Source organism: Neodiprion virginianus, chromosome 3, assembly GCF_021901495.1.
Source record: "Neodiprion virginianus isolate iyNeoVirg1 chromosome 3, iyNeoVirg1.1, whole genome shotgun sequence".
Classification (NCBI taxonomy): domain Eukaryota; kingdom Metazoa; phylum Arthropoda; class Insecta; order Hymenoptera; family Diprionidae; genus Neodiprion; species Neodiprion virginianus.
In genome coordinates, this window is record NC_060879.1 from 8,505,305 (window position 1) to 8,527,578 (window position 22,274).

Sequence of the window (22,274 nt, forward strand, 5' to 3'; positions counted from 1 at the left end):
CCGTTTTAAAAATTCGTTCAGCATCTTGATGGGCACACTGCAAAGCATGGACAAAAAATGTGGTGATCCGATATTTCAATATTATCAACAAAATTTCAAGTGGTCAATCTGACAAATTTTCCACTTTTTACGTTTCAAGTGATTTGCACGATACAGAATACTTTACATTTGCTGGAAGGAAAACGAGATCTTACAAATGTCCATGTGTAATATAAAGTATTTATTAGTTTTATTTTTCAATCAATATAATGACAATTCGATTTAAGTTATTACTAGTAAAAACTTGAAGTATGAAAGCGCTCTTATTACAGGTAAGACTCTCGCAGCTGCGCGTCTTACTCCGGATTTGCATATTTTGACTGTAAAATACGTTAGTAATATTTGTTTTGAGTTATTGTGTACAAATGTTTACACGGTAGATCTTCAGCTTGAACCTGGCAATAGACAAGCTGGCCAGTACAGAGCTCTAACCACGAAGCGTCAATTTCGACTTCTATGATTTTTTCAATTGGAAAAAAAAAATCTTGAAAATGCGGAAAAAATATTATATTGAACAAATATATAATATTATAAACATAAAATGAATTGAATTTGAAGTACCTAACCTCGAGAAAGTTACGTCGTTGCCACACTGGGGTCTCGGAGACCCCGGACTCGATTCAGACCCGTGTCACTACTGAGTTAATCCCAAACTTTTCCTTCAACTCCTTTTCATTATACAAGGACCGGGCTATGCAAAATTACTCTGGGGTCTTGGGGACCCCGGTGTGGCAATCTAGGGTTAAACACCAGAAACGTTGTTTGATAGTTTCATTCAAAATATTCGTCAATTGCAAAAAAAAAATCATTCATTATAGCAAATAGGTCTATGAGTAAATAAGGCAATGATAATAATTGATGCTTTAATCACATATATTGATATTATATAGCGTTGTTTATGGGAGTTAAAAAAACAAATCGATCTTGAAAAAAAAAAACGAAATCGATTATACTCGATTAATCAGGAAAAAAGTTTCGATTTAATAGAAAATCGATTAATTTTTGGACATTTTTACTCCTTACGCTATGACAAGTACAATCTTATCGTTCGGTTCGGTTCTCCAGTAATCTCTCTAAATGTCCTTAATCCTGCTGTTCGATTAAATGACCCAAGTCGTTTCAATCCCCAAATCATGAAATCTTCAGCTCGTTCGTATATTGTTGTTTCACGTCGCAACGAATTATTTCCTCAAACTATTACAGAGACCGTGAATTATGCGATAGGTCGCAGGTATTTCGCACGGGTGAAATGAGAAATGCGAATCACGTTTACAGGCACTAACCTCTCGTTTATCTGCCAACACCGTGCCGATATTGTTACGTGCGAACGCGTGTTCTTCGAATCCAACTGTTCTTCAATGTATTCCACCATAATACATGACCCTTTTTATTAAGTGAGATTTATTTTTCGACTCAATTTCGCCTAGTTTCAAAATCCTCTATAATCACTTTTAAACTTTTATGAAATTTGGGTATAGAATAAAAATTGCGTTAAAAACATATCTAACGCATACAACTAAATTTTGTTGCTCTCTGGAAAATCTTCAATACGATTCTACCTGCAATTTGTTGTACATGTTTTAAATGTTCATGCTTTGAGGTATCGAGTTCATTAAAAAAAGTGTCGGAATTGGAAACATTACGAAACAAAATTTAATCAGAACTATTTTATTTCGTTATAGAAAAATGTATTTTAACGAACCCTCGTCCATTTTGTTTGCAATAATTCAATTCTTTACGAAATGTAAATGATTGATTTATATTTTACAACGAAAAAATCTATTAACCGTTGTTTAAAGATCCTTCACCGGAGATTTACAGCAAAAGTATTCAGAAATTGGAAGTACCCCTGATCCATGAAAATCTTACTTACAGAAAAATTGTAGCATTGAAAACATGAATTATAAATACGATATGGTTCCGAAGTTGTTGGAAAATAAATTGGCTCTATTTTTTGAGTGATTCTTCATTTTCATTTTTTCTTAGTTATTAATAGAGAGACATTTCCCGGTCGAAAGTTAACAGAGTCAATTGGGTATTTGTATGAAAAAATTGTACATGCGTATCGAGCAGAGAATCCAAAAATAAGTAGGTCATATTTTGGCTTTTTTTAATTAAATTAAAATCGACGACATTACACTAGTTTTCAAACTACAACAATATGACGTCACACATGCTAAGGTATTATATCCGTATATTACGAAATCAGTGAAATTCAATTGCTCGCAACATCCGCAATTATTATTATACAGAAACAATCGAGAATACAATTTAATTATTTTATATTTCTCTGTTTTAGACACTTGTGGATATTTTTTTTATTTTTCAAATCCAAAGACCCAATTTCAGTTTCATAAATCTTCAAAACTTGGTTTCATCTTTTCTGTTCTTGTAATAATTAATTATTTTTCAAACTTGCCACTAGCTGAATAAATCTTAACGTTTACACAAATTATACTTGCAATATTTGAGCTTGCCTTGCATTTTGAGTCAAAAATATCTGGCAATATCCACGCCTATGAGCCGACTCGACTGCCCGTACGTACAATCGGTTGCTGAAAAAATGCGATGATTAAAACATCGGACCTTAACGACCTAATTGTTGCACGTAGGTACACACCTACGGTCCACACTCGTCCATCCATCCATCCATCCATCCATCCATCAGCAACAGTGGGCGCTGAGCGTACGTGCCCTGAATTCCATCTGCGACCACTGTGGTTTCTATAAAGCAGATACCCATCTATATTTATCAGTTTCGTTGTATGCATGCACGTATGCACATACGTCATCATTTTCCCCGAGATTTTTATTTTCAAAGGATAAAGGCTTGTCTGTGAAAAGTTGGGAAAGGAGTGAAAACATCGGAGTAAAAATATTGAAGGCTAAAAATTTTCAAAATTTTATACTTGAAACCTTTTATCCGATTGTTCATATCTCGGTTTGTGTTATTGAAATTCGGTAAGAAATATTGAGGCGAAGCTTTTTTCACCCCACTGTAACAGTTTGAATACGCTCGCCTAACTCAAAGTAAAACTTGACTGACTTAGTAGGTGAGCCCATAGGTGAATTCTTGACCTTTGTGATTACTTTGACGATTTCCGACTTCGCAATTTTTCACTCTCACTCCTTTGACGACGACCGAACCGTAAACGCCTATCTGACTAGAGCAAATATGGAGTGCGCTCTTCGAAAAACTATAAACGTCTATCGAATCTACGTTTCTTATTAAATTTCAATATTCTTCGTGATAAAACAAAGATACATAGTTTGCAAACAAACACGGTTGAAGTAAGGAAAAAAGGCCTAAACGAGGCGAAATCCTTAATGAGATGGTTCGTGATAAGTTTTTATACCTTTACACCCAGGTAATTTTAAGGATTTTGCTGCATTGTTCTATCTCATTTTCTGTCGAAGGGACAAGGTTACGAGAGAATTTTTTTTTATCGATGAAAGTATTCAATATTCATTTCCAATCCTTGTAATAGGAATAAAAATTCCGTTACACCACGTTTGCGATGGGGACCTAACTCATAAAAAGTGAAACGTTACGAAAGCTGCAACGCTCCTCATTGGCTGGGCAGCGCCAATTGTTGCCCATGTGATTCAGCGAGACAGAATACTAGAGAAGAAAACTGCGACAGGCATCGCGGGTAATACTGTAATACATATATATTAGGGTGGGCCAAAAAAATCGACTATTTTTTTTTCATTTTATACTCCGAAAATTTGGTTGGTAGAGACCTCGAAAACATTCTCTCCGAGTATGAGCTCTTAATTTTAATAGGAAGGTCCTCCGCCTCGCAGTTTTCTATTTTTTTCTCATGGTGAGGAAGAAGGATTATCTCGGTATTTACTATTGATAAAAAAAAAATGTGTATCATATTTTCGTAGGAAATTGAATTCTCTACAAAAAAGGTCTCTTACAATTATTTTGTATACCTCACCGTTCAGAAGTTATTGAAGGTTGAAGTTTGATCATTTTAAGGTAGATGTCTTTTTTTTATGAATTTCATAACTCTTCAACAAAAAGTCATTTTAATACGAGCAACTCATATTTTCGTTGGAAATTGAATTCTCTACAAAAATGGTCTCTTACAATTATTTTGTATACCTCACTGTTCAGAAGATATTCACCGTCAAACTTCAATGCACACTATTTTTAACAGTTTTTTGTTAATAATTCAAACAATTTCAATTTAATTCATGAGTTTCGGGAAAATTTGTACGAATTTCAGTTTCTGTCGTCGACGTAACTACTATAGAAGTTCTCTGTTTCAAAAACTTTTCGTAATTTATCATTTTTTTAGTATTTTTACAATTTTTTTTTTTTTATATTTTGAAATCCCAATCATGCTCTTTATTATTTTTATGGCGTTTGTTCAGAGAACATTTTAGAACATTTTTTCACAGATTATACATAAAATGTTTTGCTCGAGAGGATTTTTGTTTTAAATCCTATCGCTTCGTCTCTTTGTCTTGTGCAGCTGACGTCACTGTTAAAAATAGTGTGCATTGAAGTTTGACGGTGAATATCTTCTGAACAGTGAGGTATACAAAAAAATTGTAAGAGACCTTTTTTGTAGAGAATTCAATTTCCTACAAAAATATGAGTTGCGCGTATTACAATGACTTTTTGTTGAAGAGTTATAAAATTTATAAAAAAAAGACATCTACCTTAAAATGATCAAACTTTAACCTTCAATAACTTCTGAACAGTCAGGTATACAAAAAAATTGTAAGAGACCTTTTTTGTAGAGAATTCAATTTACTACGAAAATATGATACACATTTTTTATTTGCAATAGTAGATACCGAGATATGTATTTTTCTTCCTCACCATAAGAAAAAAATAGAAAACCGCGAGGCGGAGGACCTTCCTATTAAAATTAAGAGATCATACTTCGAAAGAATGTTTTTGAGGTCTCTACCAACCAAGTTTTCGGAGTACCAAGTGAAAAAAAATAGTCGATTTTTTTGGCCCACCCTAATATATATATACATATATATAAAATATGAGTAAAAAATTTCTACAAATACTGTGCGATGAATATTGTGCTCAGAAAGCGATAATCAATTGGATTTTATATAAAAAGCGTAAGAAGCTTCGCTTCTGTCGGGTGTTCCACGACACCGCACTCTTTTTTAATTTAAATACATCGTCGGAATGTTGTTTCATTTCCGTTCGATATTATTGGTGCAAACAGCACTGTTGGAGATTTTTCAAACTGTTTTTTCTCCTTTCCTAACTTTAGATTGAGGAATCTACAGCCTGTTCATCGATATCATATTTACACACAATCAAACCGAAAAAAAAAAAAAAAAAAAAACAAACGTCTCGTTTGACTGCAGTTCAAGTTAAACTGCGCTGTGTTTTATTGTTATTTACCTACCCTGTATAGTCTAGTATTTCTTTAGTTCTACAATATACACAACAAATCTAAGAAATATACGACAAATTGTTGAAACGAGTGTCGGAGAATTTTAAAGAGGTCGACCGTTTTAAAGTCGATATTTTTTTGTTAACTTTATTACAAGGTAATCACATATTGAATATCGATCGCATGAATTCTCTAAGAATTTATAATACTTGTAAAAGAGTAAAATATGTCAATAATCAAGAGCCTCATCTCAAATTGCTTTAATCAAAACGGCAAAAAGTCTGTAGGTATGAACCGTTTGATTTCAACCTGTGATGACTTATTTATCGAGAAGACTATTTCTGTGCAATCCCATCGAGACACTTTATTTTATCCCGTATAAGTATCACAGAATATTCAGATTTTCACAACTGCGCTGACATTAATTTTGATCACAGCAAATAGCAATATTGACGTGACTGTAATTGGAAAAAAAAATCTGTCACAATGAATTCGCAAAATTGTGCCTTTTCAATCTGACTATGTTGTGGTGGGTCGAAATAAAATGAGTTTACTAAATTTTTCACCGTTTCAAAACAGTTTCGAAATGAGAAAAAATCGATAGCCAAGATTTTGTTGTTTGCCATCCTGTTTTTTGTTTCTCGTAATCTAAGGAAAATCATCGTACAAGCTTTTGGATAAATTAATTTTATAAATAATCAATGTCCTACCGATTAGTAACGAAATGAAAAAAAAGCATTGATCTTCAACTGACCGACTTGTTTGATTAAACGTCATGTTCTTCGTTTCGTAATCGGTCGTGAAATTAACTGTCGTCTGAATAACTTCGTTCCTGTAACAACTGCATTGTTCAAATTTAATATAATTTTTTTTTCTTCTTTTTTCACTGTTACAGGTGAGTGTAGATCAATGTCCTTGCCTAGGGGGTATCACTCCCCGGCACCATCCACTCGCACCGTCGAGCTACGACGAAATGAAAAAGGTAAGGGACATGTTCCTCCGTCATTTCGACGACTTTAGTGGGTGATGACGGATCTGCATTTTTGAAGACATACGTACGTTTCTTCTTCATGATCTATAAAGTGCGCACTTTCCTACAAAAGCAGAATACACCGTGTATTTTCAATTTTGGACACGCGGGTGATATGCTAACGTTTTTGTTATCCTGGTCGAAAGTCGCGGTGAAGAGTATCAAAGACTTTAAGGTAGTACCGCGATAAATCACTTTTCTTACAATATCTTTCAATTTTTGAATACACATAATTTGAAGTGTCCTTTATACGTAGGAATTTCTTTTAAAAGTCCTTGCGGTACTAAATTTTGCAGTATTAGCGATCAAAAGTCGTACAACTTACATGTATTCCCTATCCCGACCGTATTTAGAGTGAGCATTTTATTTAATAACAGCCATACTTTTCTTAGAATTTTTTTTAAAAACTGAGAATTATTAATTGAGGATATAACAAGTAATTTTTTTCAAAAAAAACATAAACAAGCGGTATTCATTTTTTTCTAAATAATTCTTAAAGTTTGTTGCTTTTAATGATTTTCAAACTTTCTCTCATAACCTGACCCGTGAGAAACAGTGACTTGGCAACGTTGCCCTACGCGGGAAGTTTAAAATGCCATAAAGGCCCAACGAATTGAAATAAATGTCAGAACTTTGCCGTTTTTTAATCGCGAAGTCATTGTGTATTATTTTCAGTCTCCAATTATAACTAACCTCAAATTGATTTCATAACAATACATTTCTCTACAACACATGCTTGAGGGGCAAGAGATACTGAGTCAGAATGCAACGTTGCCAAGTCAGACAAAAGGCGCAATGGGAAAATTTTTATACTTCTGCGCATGTGAGAGGAGGCGCAAAGGTGTACTGTATCTCGACTACTTTTTACTTTAGTTATAATGTTTTATACGGGGGATATTTCTCTGGAAGTTGAGGACTGCTGCGATCACGGTACTACCTTAAAGGATCAGTTCGATACGAACTTAAGAAAATAGAGAATACGGCTGATCTGGTGGAAAATTAACGTCTTTTCTGAAAAGCCTGTAATGTTATCGTATTATCGAATGGCTCTTGCCGATGTTTGTATTGTTATAAAACTGTAAACGGTTGCATTAGTTACCCTGTTTTATCGACAGAGTAAATCGTTGATAAGATTGTAGACCATGGAGGCTAAATACGGGATGAATTATGTGTAAAAAGTTGTTATCTTTGCAAGAATATTGATTCACAGACGCTGTCCGGAAGATTCTTTTCGTGTTCGTTCTGGGAAAATATAATCTTCGACGTAATTGTTCTCAAGCATTACGGCACAACTGAGCGTTTGCATTACAACGTCATTTCGCACGACAAGTACAATGTGTGTATAACAATAATCTAGAATTGCATTTCACACGCTATTGTGTGAAATTTAACGAACTCTAACGGTGTATAATACCACCTCTGAAGACTTCGTAACTAGGTTGAAACAATACAAAATCTTAGATAAAAATTACACGTAGCCAAATGGGAAGCCTACGAATGTTTGTTATAAAACAATTGTTGGTGCTTCTAAATAAGGAGTGCAAAAATCGTTGCGCAATTGGTGTGTAGGTACCATTGTAAACAAGTCAGATTTAGCCGAATGCACTCAACGTAGCGCTGAAAAAAAAACGCGATAAAACAAAGATTTATAAAATGATACTAAAGGTAATAATTTAGTTACATCTAACCAGTACGATCATCGTGATACATGAAAAATGTTTAAAAACACGGAATTTCGACTGTAAATACCTCGCTATAATAACAATATCAAAGAATTCCCACTGTTCTATCGTTTTTTCATAAAAAAAAATCATTATTGCATGAGCAACAGCTCGTTTTATATTTGTGCATAATTCTCCAGACATACTCTCGAGTTAAATCTTAGACAACAACATGTAACGTATTTCTTACCGGATCGCAAGTTCATCGTTTGTAAATCATTACGATTTTATTCGTTACACGTATCAGATTTTTTAACCAACTCACAAAAAAACATCCGACTCGGCGGATTTGTTGAAAATTCGTTATTTAATAAAATGAACTATTCTCACAAAATGTACGTGCAACGTCACTAAAATGAAATAGTTTTCAAACAATCAGACTTCTTGCTTGAATAATTAACTTGGTCACTTTTTTTTCGTACAGCTTAAAAAAGCACTCATTTAAATAATGGCGTCCACAGAATTTGTTCGTCCGTGGCGATGGTGCCGCCTTAAAGTTTGGACGGTGGAGCATCTGGTCAAATTTACCATAGACAAAACGTAACGCTAACTCACCGCCGCTGTCTAATTTGCCGTTGCGTGTTCGGGGGAGAAAAATGAGTTTTTACCCGTATAACGCATGATGCATAGGAGGAAGTGTTATCCCCACGATCGTTGTATACTCTCCTTACCCTGCGCGTTATAAAAAGCTTGAACAACGCCCTAAAATTTTTAACACTAAAGTTAAAGCAATTTTTCAGGGGAGCTTGAAGTCTCCGCAAACGAAAGAGACAGAATTATGAATTACACCATTATTACGTCATACATCTAGACGGAATTTCTGTGAATCATTCGGAATGTATTTCTGGTGTTACATAAATTTCTTCGGACCAAAAATTTATCCGATGACAATGAAAATACGTCGGCCGCTGCCTTTGACCCTCGAATTCTTTGATTTTGAAACTGCGAAACCAAAACGACGGATGTCCGCAAATAAAAAACTGCAGTTCAATGAAATTGCTTAGGCAGGAATTGATCTGAGCTGTAAATAAAGCAAACTTGAGTTTACAAAACCGTACTACAATCATAAACATTGACGTTGTATCGACGCGACGTGTTTTGTGTCGGAAAATGTATAGAAATATTTTTGACGAAGTAAACAATGAAGGAATTGAATCTCGGTCGCACTGCATGTAAAAAATCTTAACGCGAGAAACAGGCTAACGTTTCTCCATCAGATAAATCGTATGAAAATTGCAGGAATATGATAATAACGGAATAAAATTACCCACCGTACACTCGGGGTCGATAATTCTCAGACGGCTAATTTTTCCTAACAAGTCGGTTAGGTTGGCAATGCAGAATGAACTCGCAGCGCCACCGCCGGCCGGCAACGGAACACAGGCTCAAACTTTGTAAACATAACCTGTAGAGAGTAGAGGAAAGGAGGACTATCTCCGTAAAATAGAGGGAAATTAAGATGGCGTTGCTACAGCGAAAGTTCCACAAAGCGGCAAATCGATCGAACCCGATTGAATCCTGATTGCTAAGGTCCGATCAGATTGCTTCCCTTAAATACTCACGAGCGCCAATCTGGCGACTTGTTGAACCACCATTTCCTGCTGCTTAGCAGACACCATTGCCCCCTAGTGTACAAATCGGCGCATTGAATTTGGCGAGACTTTGACTGTGCATTCTTCCTCTCTTCTCGTTTGAGAATCGAAAGAAAATTTCTCAGCGTCGCGAAACCTGCGGTCACAACATTGTGACGGCAGAGACCCGCAGATGCAGCTGGCCGACAGTTGAGTGCGTGCCCTGAATAATGAATATGCATGTACCCGTACCACTACTGTCCACTTCCGGTCGGATACGAGCTCTGCCCGTACCTGCCTACCTTCCTATGCGTCCCTGACCACGTCCTGGTCAGCTTATAACCTGGCTGTTGCAGAAACTTTGTAATCGGTGGAGACGTGAATTGGTACAGGCAACAGGGAATTTTGTCGTGGACTGAATTACAGGAGTTATTTTTTTTCGTAAATAGGTTCAGTATGACGTACTGAATGTAAATTCACAAAATCCTTACAAATTTTAAGTGCGGAAGTGCCGCCATTTTGAGAAAAACCGCTTCGGCCTGTATCTCCGTAACCGTGCACTCTAGGCCCAAAATGATAATGACCTTTACTGTAGATAATGATATTTTCTATCTTTTTTGTTTAATAACTTTTTTTGTATCACTAACTGTTTACAACTTATACGACTGCCAAAATTCATTTATTGACTTGTTGATCAATATCTCCTCGAATAATTGTTTAAACAACGAAATGGTAACGATCTTACTTTTAGATCCACAAATTTCCTACAACTTTTAGTTGAAACTTTTTGTTCTCAAATAAATATTTATGAAGTTATAACGCTTTCTATGTTGCACTATCGGGTGGAAGGTTAATAAAAACGCGGGATGCCTAGAATAATGATGAAAATTCTTCAAACATGTGCAAATAATATTCATGAGGTGACAAATAGCAATAAATAATTTGCTTTCTTAACTGCAAAAAAACAGCAACTACCTGATGGAATTTTTTTCAAATTTATATTATATTTTGGCAGTCGTATAAGTTGTAAACAGTTAGTGATACAAAAAAAGTTATCAAACAAAAAGGATATGAAATATCATTATCTACAATAAAGGTCATTATCATTTTGGGCCCAGAGTGCACGGTTACGGAGATACAGGCCGAAACGGTTTTTCTCAAAATGGCGGCACTTCCGCACTTAAAATTTGTGAGGATTTTGTGAACTTACATTCAGTACGTCATACTGAACCTATTTATGAAAAAAAATAACTCCTGTAATTTAGTGCATTATGGACAAGAGTAACGGGTCCCCTATTGCCTGTACTAAATGTTCGAATTGGGTCTTACGTTTTTTTTAAAAAACTGGAATGATTGAGAATTTCATCCACCATGAAGATTTCGACGGTTTGATTGAATATTTTTGGCAATATTGATTTTTTGGTGAAACATGATGGAGGAATGATATGATTTATCTCATGATATTGTACGTAACGTCCACATTGGATTGTTTACAATTGAGATATTATTTACGTAAAAATGCTCGATATTAGACCGTACGTGCAGTTTTTACTCGGCGTATTGAACGAAACGCCTCTGAACTTTCCAGGGAATAGAAGTATAAAAGTGTTTATTTGACCCACATACCGCGTGCTGTGCAAATTTTATGGACCTGGAAGTTCGTCGATGTTTTTTTCTCGTTTCCGATTTTCCTGAACTTCCAGTGTTTCTTGAATTTCTCGTCTGCATGCATCCAAAGTAAACATACATGTACGCGTGACTTTCAAGCTCGTAGAAAAGCGATATTTATACTCGTATATGGTGTATTCCACGCCTAATCAACCAGTTTGTGACCCTGACCTTCATAGTCCACGCCGCGAAAACTACAATGAAACAGTGAATCAGAATTCTTTCCGGCAATTGTTTTTCTTCGTAAATTATTTCAGCTACCTCGGACCGACAGTGATTTGATTTTTTTTTGAGAAAATCTATGAAAAATTGAACGCCATTTTCGAAACAAAAACACTGTACCGAACATCAGAGAAGCTGTGCCGATATCCTCGAATCCGAAAATTCGAATCATTATCGGTTTTGGGATAGCTTGAACAAGTTTGTAAAATAAAACGTTCGATAAAAAATAGTTTTACCAATCGTTCTTCACAGTTTTCTCCGTGAGAACTGCCGTATTTATAAAAACAAGAATCTCAAATTATGTCAAAGTCACAGTCTGGGTGATTTGGCACGGAACGCCTCATGCATAATCATTCCTCTGCAACATCGTTTGCCCCGATTTCTTGAACTCACTTTTGCGACTTTTACACACATTCTCAAGTAAAAGATCTACAGCACGATCTCCTCGTAAGTAGAACAGCAAGGCGGGTTCTGCGTCCAAACACCTTCTTTACCGACCGAGCCGCTCCGCGCAGCCCAGACTCAAACCCTTTCCCGCGATGACGTCACAGGCTGTAGTGCGCGGAGCGGCTCGGTCGGTAAAGAAGGTGTTTGGACGCAGAACCCGCCTTGCTGTTCTACTCTCGTAGTTGCCTCAGTTATTCGCGTTTCCGTCGCCCACCTCCTGCAGAAACGAGGGTGGATTTGGCAAAGCGATGTTACACTGGTTCGTATTTACGACGCTGCGTGGCTTTGCGCCAGCTTAATGCGCCACGGAAACGTTCACCTAGGCAATCGCTGTTTCTTCTAGGTCACCATTCTGCAACAGACGCTCTCAAAGATTTGCTGCACTAGGTCAGTAACTGCTGTACATGCGTTTGTTAATTAAGCTGTTTCATCTTTACTTGCGGTTTTCTTTTCAACCGTTTATCTGCTTTCCGCTTGGTATGATGCACGAGTCGTTTCGTTCGGTATCCTTCGAAATGACTGTTTCGAATCGTTTGAATTCCCGTCATAGATGTTGATTTTCCTAATGTTTAACAGCTACACTTTAAAAACGTTCAGATAGCATATTTTACAAGCTTTGCCTGCTCTGACCAATTTTGCTAGTTTTCGTACTCGTCGTATTGAATTTCCTTATTCTAATGTCAGGTTTTTTTATCTTAGTCCCAAAAACAATGAATAGAGATGGATTTTCAAAAGAATCCGATATTCTGGGAATTTCTTTCGTCCATATTAGAATCGCCGTTTCTCTCCAAATCACAACTCTAATAGAATTCTTGAATGGATTCTCGTCACAAGTCTCGTGAAATCTTGTGAAATTTTCACTATCAAATTCGACGAAGTCCTGTCAAGTTTCCTTTAAAATTCAACGAAGTCCCGTGATTCTTGTGAAAATGAAATTCATCGCCATCGACAAAACCACGAAATCTTTCATTTTTTTTTTTTTTTTGTGTTTCGTCAATTCTCAGAAAGTCTTCGCGAACTGATTGCTAAATCTCACAAAGTCTCGTAAAATTTTGGCAAATTCAATCCACGCGAAGTCTCGAGACGGCCTTCAATGTTCCCACAATGTGTCTTCGCGAAGTTTAACGAATCTTCACGACATCGCGCGACGTCTCGCAAAGTTTCAGCAAAAATTCGAATCGCAAACTTACGTAAAGTTTCACTTAGTCTCGCAAAGAATCGTAACGAGTTCCCATGAATGCACAACATTTTTTCAAACTTAAGGCAAGTAAAATGGAATTACGTAGCTGGGCACGTATAATCGTACATTGTACACGTAATTCCTGTGACTTTTTTCCTGCTCATTGTCTGTGTAAATTGTGTTTTTTTTTTTTTTTTCTTCTTGTGTAAACACGATTACGTGACTACACAGGTAACTACGTCGGAGTAAGTGTGGAACGAAATGATCGAAGCTATAAGAATCGCCTATCTTTACTTCCAATCCCATCCTATAACGGCGCCTTTAACCGCAATTTTCTCCACGCAAAATGGGAAAACATAACTCGTCAATCCGCATCTTGTGGCGTAGAAACTGTAAATTGCACCTCTTCGAGTTCAGACACGTATCCATGCTTGGTAAAAATCGGGGCAAGCTGTCGATCTCGAGATTTTAAGAAAAAATGTACCCGCAAGGCTCGTATGATCGGCGACTTCATTTTGGAGGGAAACTGATTCGGGGAACGGTGTCAAAGTTCCGAATTCGAAAAGTTCCGAAAGCGCAGAATCCCGAATGTTTTCGTGGCGAAACTTAAAGTAAAGAAACAAAACTTTGACGAAACATCAGACTTTCGAATGGTCGAAAATCCCACGCTCAAAGTTCCGAAAAGGCGGAATTCCGACAGGACAAAATACCGAAAAGACAAAATTCCGAAAGTGCTAAAAGAATAAGAAGTAAAATGAGCCATCGTGAGACCGTTTTCATGCAGACCATTCTGATTTTTCATTTTTCTGATTTTTTACCCGCACCCGACAAAAATCTAGTAACAATAAATTTTGTGGATGATAATGTTTCCTATAACTTTTATTAGAAACTTTTTTCTGTATAATGCATGGGTTATTGTTTATAGCGCGTCAAACTTTCTTTAACATGGTTATTGCTAAATACACAGTTAATGGGTTAATGAAAAATTAAAAATGGTGTGAACCAAATTTGTAGTACATAAAATTTTCAATAAAATCTGTTTCAAGTTTTTTCTTCTATCGGAATTTTTGCTTCTTGGAATTTTGCTCTATCGTAACTTTACTTTTCGAAATCTTGCATTTCGGAACTTTGAGCCGTCGGTTTTCTGACCATTCGAGACTTTGACGATTCCTCGAAGTTTTGTTTCTTTACTTTAAGTTTCTTGACAAAAAAGTTCGGAATTCTGCGCCTTCGGAACTTTTCAAATTCGAAACTTTGACACCGTCCCTGATTCGTAACATTGTAACATGCCGCAGAGATATGCAAACAATCGGTCCTTAGAGCGTTTCTCTTCTGCGGCCCGCTGCAGGCCGTATCTTGTACGTTTCACGTGTCACAATGCCACCCGCATTGTTCTTCCCTCAAGAAGAATCCAACCATAATGTAGACGAGCACGTCCCAGTTCCCAAGTCAGCGCTGTCCGTACCCATGCACAAGTTACGAAACGAACGCGGTGTGTGTGCATGTAACGTGATGCGATGGAAAGAAAGATGGTAGGAGAAATTAGCTGGCGAAAATTCAAACCAAGAGAAAGACCCCCCCCCCCCCTCCATCCTCGACGACGGATGAAAATCTCACGCCTCGCTTCTACGCAAGAGCTTCTTCACACTTTTCCACCTACGCTTAATAATCTCCCAACCGCGAATATGGTCTCGTTATAAAAATTGCGGAATTGTGAGGGAATCGTGCGAGAAAAGCTAAATAAGTGAAAGTGATGATAATCCAATGGAATTTTATCATCCTATTGGATTCGATTAAAAAAAAAAAAAAAAACACAATTTTATTTTCCCCAAAAGTACCTTAGCTGTCATTTTTTAATCGAATTTCGTCGACCACGAGGCAAGGCTTGGGTCTAACTTTCAGAATCAAAATTTACGGTTCTTAATTATTATTCACTGCTGTACTTATATTTTTTTGGTTATGTCGAAGGATGATTTTTTTTTTTTTTTGTTTGGTCAGACATACAACTTCTAAACGTCTGTCCCGACGTCCTATTTTCGTTCCGTATATTTTGTGCTCGGACCGTAGTCGCTACGCGCATACTTTTTACACCGATATGAAGTTGCGGAAGCGATCGTAAATCAAAGTATCCAAAATTCGAACATCGATAGATAAATACGGGGTAATAAAGCTTTCGAGTTTACGATATGTCCCGTTTTGTTTTTGACGTGAAGTCGGAAGTTCGCGTCACCTGAAGAAAATCAAAAGAAAATGGAGGGTAAAAAAAAAATAAGAAAAAAAAAAAATCTAATAAAATGTATAAAGACAATCTAGAGGGTCGATATCACCGTCGAAGGTTTTCCTCCCTATCTCCGGTTAGTTAATCCCGTGGGAATTCTTCCTACGCGTTACCTGGAACAGAGCCTATATGCCTTCGACCCTTCCGCAGTTATTCGGAAATTAGCAACTTGTCGTCAAAGCGATGGGCTTATACGTGTATATAACTATATACGAGGACCAGGGATCACGGTGGCTGGAATTTCCCTCTTTGAACCCCGACGCGCCTAAACGGAGTAATATCACGCATCCGATACGTCTCGTTGAAACAATTTCCTCTTTTGCTCTTTCCCTCTTTCCCTCTTTCCCTCTTCTCTCTTTTCTCCGTTACACGTGATGCCGGGCTAAAGATAGACAGCATCTTTTTCCTCCATCGACCGTCATGGGTTTCGTTCGTGTTCTCCTTGGCATTTCGTATCACAGCTCGTAACGGAGCGTGTAACTAGCGGTGAGTTACGCGTAGGAGAAAAACAATTCTGAAACTAACGCCGATGTTTGTTGAACCCTGAAACGCACCGTGTAACAGATATCAACCGGAAGGGTTCAGTGAGAACTCGTCCTTGCAGCTGACGAAATTTACCCACTTTTATCCGGTATATATTTTTCCAGATTTCTGCACAGGGACCGAGTGCACTCGGTGTACACTGGAAAATCACCTCGGAAAATTTTTTCTCTATTTCTGTATTTTTCTTTCACACAAATCTAAAAATCTCGTCTTTCGTTGCGGGAAAAAATAGCCACAGTCCCTCGTTATAGGAACGCTCGATACAAGGTCGTACGATTCAAGAACTCTCGATATAAAACCGCTCGGTATAAGACTGCTCGACATAAGATCGCTCGTTGTAAGACCGCTCATTGTAAGAACGCATAATTTAAGAACGCACGGTTCTTTTGAAAAATATTTGAATATTAATGTGTTCGAATTTTAATGATTTCGTAATTGTACCACCTCAAGGATAGTTTAAGGGATCATTTCAATGCGACGAGTTGAGAAATAGATGATATTCGCCATTTGTTTTCGATGGTAAAATACGCTGATCAGTCTGATTTTTTTTTATGTCAAATCAAAGTACTCGCGAAGAATAGAAAATGAAGTTTATTTATTTTTCATTTTTTTTTTTTTACAATTTTTTCAACGGTTTAAAGTATTTTCGAAAAAAGGAGTCCTTAGGATGTACACCGAAACAAAATTTGTAAAAATATTTTCAATCAGTATGAAGGTCGTTATCTTGCGATAGGGTTTTTTTTTTTTTTTAATCAAAATTGACAAAATGGCGACGGTTTGAAAACAATATCGAATTTAGCTTATTATTTTTACAGTTTTTCGTAAAAAAAAAATATGAAGATTTAAAAAAAAAAAAAAAAAAAACTTCCATACGAAGATAGCGGCTTTCATATTGATTAATAATCTTCTTACAAATCTTGTTTTGGATAATATTTACGGCCACAATCGTGCACGTCGCGATGACTCCATTTTTTCGAAGACATTTTCAACCGTTGAAATTTTTTTTTTTTGTTTTAAATGAAAACAATAGTTGAAATCAGACTCATTAGCGTGTTTTAACCATGCAAAAAAAAATCGTATAAATCAGCCATTTTTTGACCCGTTACACTGAGATGATCCCTTAAAATTCAGTAAACCGTAACGAAGCTAAACGTATATTCATATTTTGAAAACTTGACTGCTTGGAAGTCATTTAAAAATTTCGAAGCAGTCACTTTTCCCCTCAATGTTTCGTTACGCTTGTGTTGTTATAACTTCAATGTCGTAAAGTGCCTACGAGATTTCACTTTCAATTTTCATTACCTAGTCGTCAAATATCGAACATTTAAGTTTATGGAATAGAAAGAAGTTGTTAAACTAGAACACAATATTTAAACAATACCTGTACACCTATTCTCAATATACATGGAGTGCGCATCGCTTCGCTGGTTCGAAACCGAGTCGAAAATTTATTTTCCACTCCCGAGAAGCCGTTGGAGCCGGGAATTGGCTATATATCCGGGGTTCGGTTCGGATCGTAGTTTTTTACGCCCGCGACCCGATTTCAGCCAATATTTTATTCGGCTTTGTGCAACGTCGTCCGTTGCAGAAAAATTTATCGAGTCCCTGGCGAGAGCCTGCAGTAGGAAAAAAATGCTCGAAGATATAAGTGTGCAGATATTTTAATATTTGTCGCTCGTTAACTTATCGATCTCTCAGAAAATCCCCAACCAACAAAAATTGTGCAGGTAAGAGAAAAAATGAAAATGAAAAGAAAAGAAAAGAAAACAAAAGAAATGTCGAATCCTGTAATAATTCTTGAAAGAATTAGGGGAAAATCGACATTTGAAACCGAACACGGACTATGTGCACTGGATTTGTCTCATTGTTAGAAAATTACTTTACCGGGTCGACAATGGAAACGAAATATTGCAGGTGAAGAAAACAAAGTGGAATATTTGTTTCGTACCGAACACCCGGATGTACCAAAAATTCCGGCACTGGCCCTATTAATAGAAGCAATCTAGGTGCAACACTCGAGATTTCGGGTGTTCCTCACGGAAGCTGAGTGGTTTATTAGTGGCTGGTAGTCGTAAGGAAAAAGAAAACAACAATGTGAAAAATGAGTGAAAATAAAACTAACGGGCAAAAAAAATTAGAATGAAATGATCAAGACGTTTGCGTTTCCATCCATCTCTCGAGTCACTTTTTGCAAACAATTTTCTCACTCAGCTGTGGACGAGAATTTAGGGAGAGGCAGAGAGAGATAACGTCAGCTTATCGGTAAACAAACGAAAATGAACCGCACGCTTCACTATTTCTCCTTCCAAGTCGTATGCCGGTCCAGTCGGCGTTCTTTTCTGTCGGTTTAGAATAGAATACGAGTCGTCGATATACGATACTCTTTCTCTCTCTCTCTCTCTTGCTCTCGCTCTCTTTCTGCTTCTATCTTTCGGTTGAACGATGCTCTTTGCGTGTGCCTTTCTCCCTGTTCCAGTAATCGCGGTCTCTCGGACGGACTGACCGTAGTGACTTATTTTCGGACTTTCGGCTCCACATCTTGTACACAGAGTGCGAATTGCCTGTCTTATTTTCTTCGTCTTGTTTTCACGAAAAAAAAATAAATAAATAAATAAGTAAATAAATAACTGAGAGTGACGATTTCCTTCCGTGCAGTCCCGGGTATAGTAATTCCATTATCTGAGAACAAAAATCGATATTTAATTTTTCTCTTCGCTTTACCCTTTACGTCGAATTTCTTCCTTCGTTGCTTTTTTGTCGCCCGTTGTGTTTCTCTTAATTGTATAATTACACACGTTCCTCTACGTGCGAATAACTGGCGCAGCACGGAAATATGTATAATATATACGCTTTTAAAAACGTTTTTGCTATCCATTTATCATTTATCAAGTTCGAGCAAGCAGGTGAAGGAATTTTTTCGTGTTGGTCAAGAAAAAGACTATCATTAACATACCTGGCGAGTATTAAATTGTCATCGAGTATGAATATTTGGATACGAATATTGCTTGCGAGCCATTCTGGATGCGTTGATTTCTTTTTCTCACACGAATTTCTTTACGGTAGCTAGATTATTGTAAAAAACATCCACGCGCGTCACAAAAATATCAACGTATTACTTTCTGTGTTACGTATGTATAGGTAGACGATCTCGTATGATCGTAACTTGCTGATGTTAGTTAACGAATGAAGTATTTTTTGTTTAGTTTATGCTGCCAGTGAATCGGCATCATCTGAGAAAAGTAACTGCAAAAACTGAAATTTTACATACCCGCTATCTAGTTTTTTCCTGTGATTTGTAGCATCTATTTGTGTTACGAATGGTTAATCACAGAAGAAGGGTGTGAGAACAAAAACAATCGCATCGTAACCGTTTACATTTGAATGTCATTATTGGTGAATGAAAAACCTCACGTCTTATTGTTAGAATCGATTTGTGTCAACAGCCTATTTCGACTAATTGGCACGCCGAAAACTGGAACCATTAACTAATAAAATAAGACACTATATCTCACTTTTTTATCTCTAACGTTTGAAACATTGATCGCAGTGACAATTGGAACTGCACGAAATCATTTTTTTCCAAAAAAAATATGTTCACGCGTTACCTGATTCTAGCGCTTTTCAAAATTGGTCAAAATTTTGAAAAGAATATTCGGTTTATAAAAAATACGTCAATGTAACCTAGACTCAAAACCTAACGTTTTTCAAAATCGGTAAATATTTTCGGATTGGATACAGCCTTGGTTTTTTTTTTCTCAATTTTTGGGGCCCAATATTTTCTCCTCTCAGAATCGACTTCCGGCAGAATATTTTTTCATTACTCAAAAATCAACCGCAGCTGTTAAAATGCGCTAAAAATTTCTCCGTTTTTCCACTCATTACAGCACGATCATCGAATCGTCCGACGATGAATTCGAATTCCGAACGATCGGTTAATCGGTACGAGAATCACGTGCAACTGGAACGCGGCGTTTCGCTCAGCATCGTCTCACAAGCTGTTGGTTCGGAGCAGCTTCAGCCGGCAGTCTGGTTCGGTTCTCCCGCCGTGAAGGTGGCCGCGAGTCGAGCTCCGAATTACGCCGCGCGTTTAAAAACGTTCGAAAATCGTGCGCAGCCGCGTCGGTTGAACCGTATTTTCCAATCGTGTTTTCAACCGTTTCTCGGCCAAAAGGCTGACAACCTTACACCGAAAATCGCTCGCTCGAAGTTTCTACAACGGCTAACTACCCAGGAATTAACATTCGTGTCAAGTGGTTTAGTGCCGTGCTGTTTGCAGCTCTTACTAACGCTGTCGTGTTTTGTTCGCCGCTGTGTTCTCAACGAGTCTTCTGTGCTCGACTCTATATTCTCTTATTACGCGGCGTATAACGATTCCGATCGAGATATTATCGACGTAGGTAGCTGATCGTATTACACTTTAACCGAGCTCAGATGCAGGATGATACATTTACGACGAGAACGTACGATTTAACGAAAATATTATGAAACGAGAGTCTGAAGTTTGAACGCGTCATTCAAACGAAGTTGATCGATTTGAGTCTCGAGATGATGATATCGGGCGTAAATTACACTTACAAAAAGTTATCAAAGTTTCGGTTGCCGGTTTTACGGTATTATAAGTGCGGTGAAAATAATTATCGCCTGTGAAATAGAATAAAAATAACAACAATGATAGCGCCATGAATTTTCATACGGAAAAGTTTACTCGCTCAACTGTCGATTTCATCCGGTTAGGCTCAGTATTTTGAATCTTTAGTCAATGCCAAGTCCATGCTTTCTCAGAGAGTTAATCGTCCGTACAGATCGTTTCAAATGGATTTCTCGTAAGACGATTACATCTCTCAATAATACGTCGACCAGCTGTCATTTATAATATTGCCAGTTTTTGTGATCGATTAATGAAGGAGAATGAGTTTCAGTACGGAAGAAAATGATAAAAGCTAGATTTTGAGATAAGGTAAAATTAAATGTTTCAGCGAAAATTTAAACATTTTCGAGACATCTCCTGCCGTACCTTTAATTGTAGGTGAATCTTTCCCGTCAAATTCAACAACTCGATAAAAATTTTCAACTCTCATTCGTTCTGGTCAAACAATTGTTTCATTTTACCTAACGGGCAATGACATTTCTGAGCGTCGTCACAAACTGCAGAGCGAATCAATGATCGTTTTCTTTATCGTACGTATCTGCGACGCGACTGAAAGATGACGTTTCGTGTTTTGATGGGTGTTTTTTATTTTTTGTTTTTTTTTTTTTTTTTTTTTATTGCGACAGATGAACGAATGTAGGAGATTAGATCCACCGATCCTCTTCATTGTGTTATATTATATATCTGCGTGCGGAAAATTCATTCGTGAGTCATTCGCTAACTATCAACGCGTACATCATAATAAAACACAACAGATATAACCACGTAACGTGACACGACGTGTACCTGAATACAACGTTAATCTATACAGCATTGAACGTAAGGATGTGTGGGACGTACAGTCAGGTCAAAAATTGTCGAAACAAAGCTTGGGAAGTACGCGTTTCACTCGAGTTAATCCGGTTACGTATTGCTGGAAAAAAAATCAACGCGTCACGGAAAAATACTTTGAATTGCTGAATTTTATGATCAAGCACCTCGTGATGTTAAAAAATTCAAAGGAAATAAAAACTCATGATTTTTCATTAATACATCTTCGATCATTGTCCGATTATGATCGAATGTACCTGGTTTTTTCGTGAATGAATAATTTTTAGATCGTCCGAATTACACTTCGGGTAACAATAATTTATTCATCGCTGAACCGCAAGTTTATCGTCTGTAAATGTTGAAGATTTTACGTATTAGATTTTGTTCCGATTGATGAATCGACAAAAAATATTTGTAGGATATTGATTTGTCAGTCAAATGAGCTATGTTTTTTTTTACAAAAATATGACGAACTATGTATAGTTTTATTTAATTTTATAATAACAAGGTGTGTTTTTTATAGTTGAAATATTCGGTGTGTGAAAATTTTCTTCCGGTTTACTGGAATTTGAAAAAAAAAATTGTTTTTTTTTTAATCATATTCAATTTGATTAGTCTCTGTTTCACTTTTCCAACTTTTGTTTCGCCGAATTTTTCACACGCGTGTATTATTTTCAACTCGTTGGTTGCTGCGACTTGTAGCCTGCGGGTCGGAGCAAGGAAGCAATTAAAATTG

The 22,274-nt window shown here is 36.9% G+C and overlaps 1 protein-coding gene across 9 annotated transcripts in view; it reads left to right on the forward strand.

Annotated features, from left to right (window-relative positions):
• LOC124301442 (ras GTPase-activating protein raskol) overlaps positions 1-22,274 on the forward strand; it is a 241,148-nt gene that overhangs the window by 145,450 nt on the left and 73,424 nt on the right. For 6 of the 9 annotated variants that reach the window (XM_046756480.1, XM_046756473.1, XM_046756477.1 and 3 more), the window contains one exon: positions 6,316-6,402. The exons of 1 other annotated variant lie outside the window; for it this stretch is intronic. In XM_046756480.1, coding sequence (XP_046612436.1) covers positions 6,316-6,402 — 87 coding nt within the window. Of the gene's footprint in view, positions 1-6,315; positions 6,403-20,112; positions 21,038-22,274 lie in introns of those variants that run through there. 2 more of the 9 variants (XM_046756484.1, XM_046756485.1) reach the window with 2 other exon arrangements.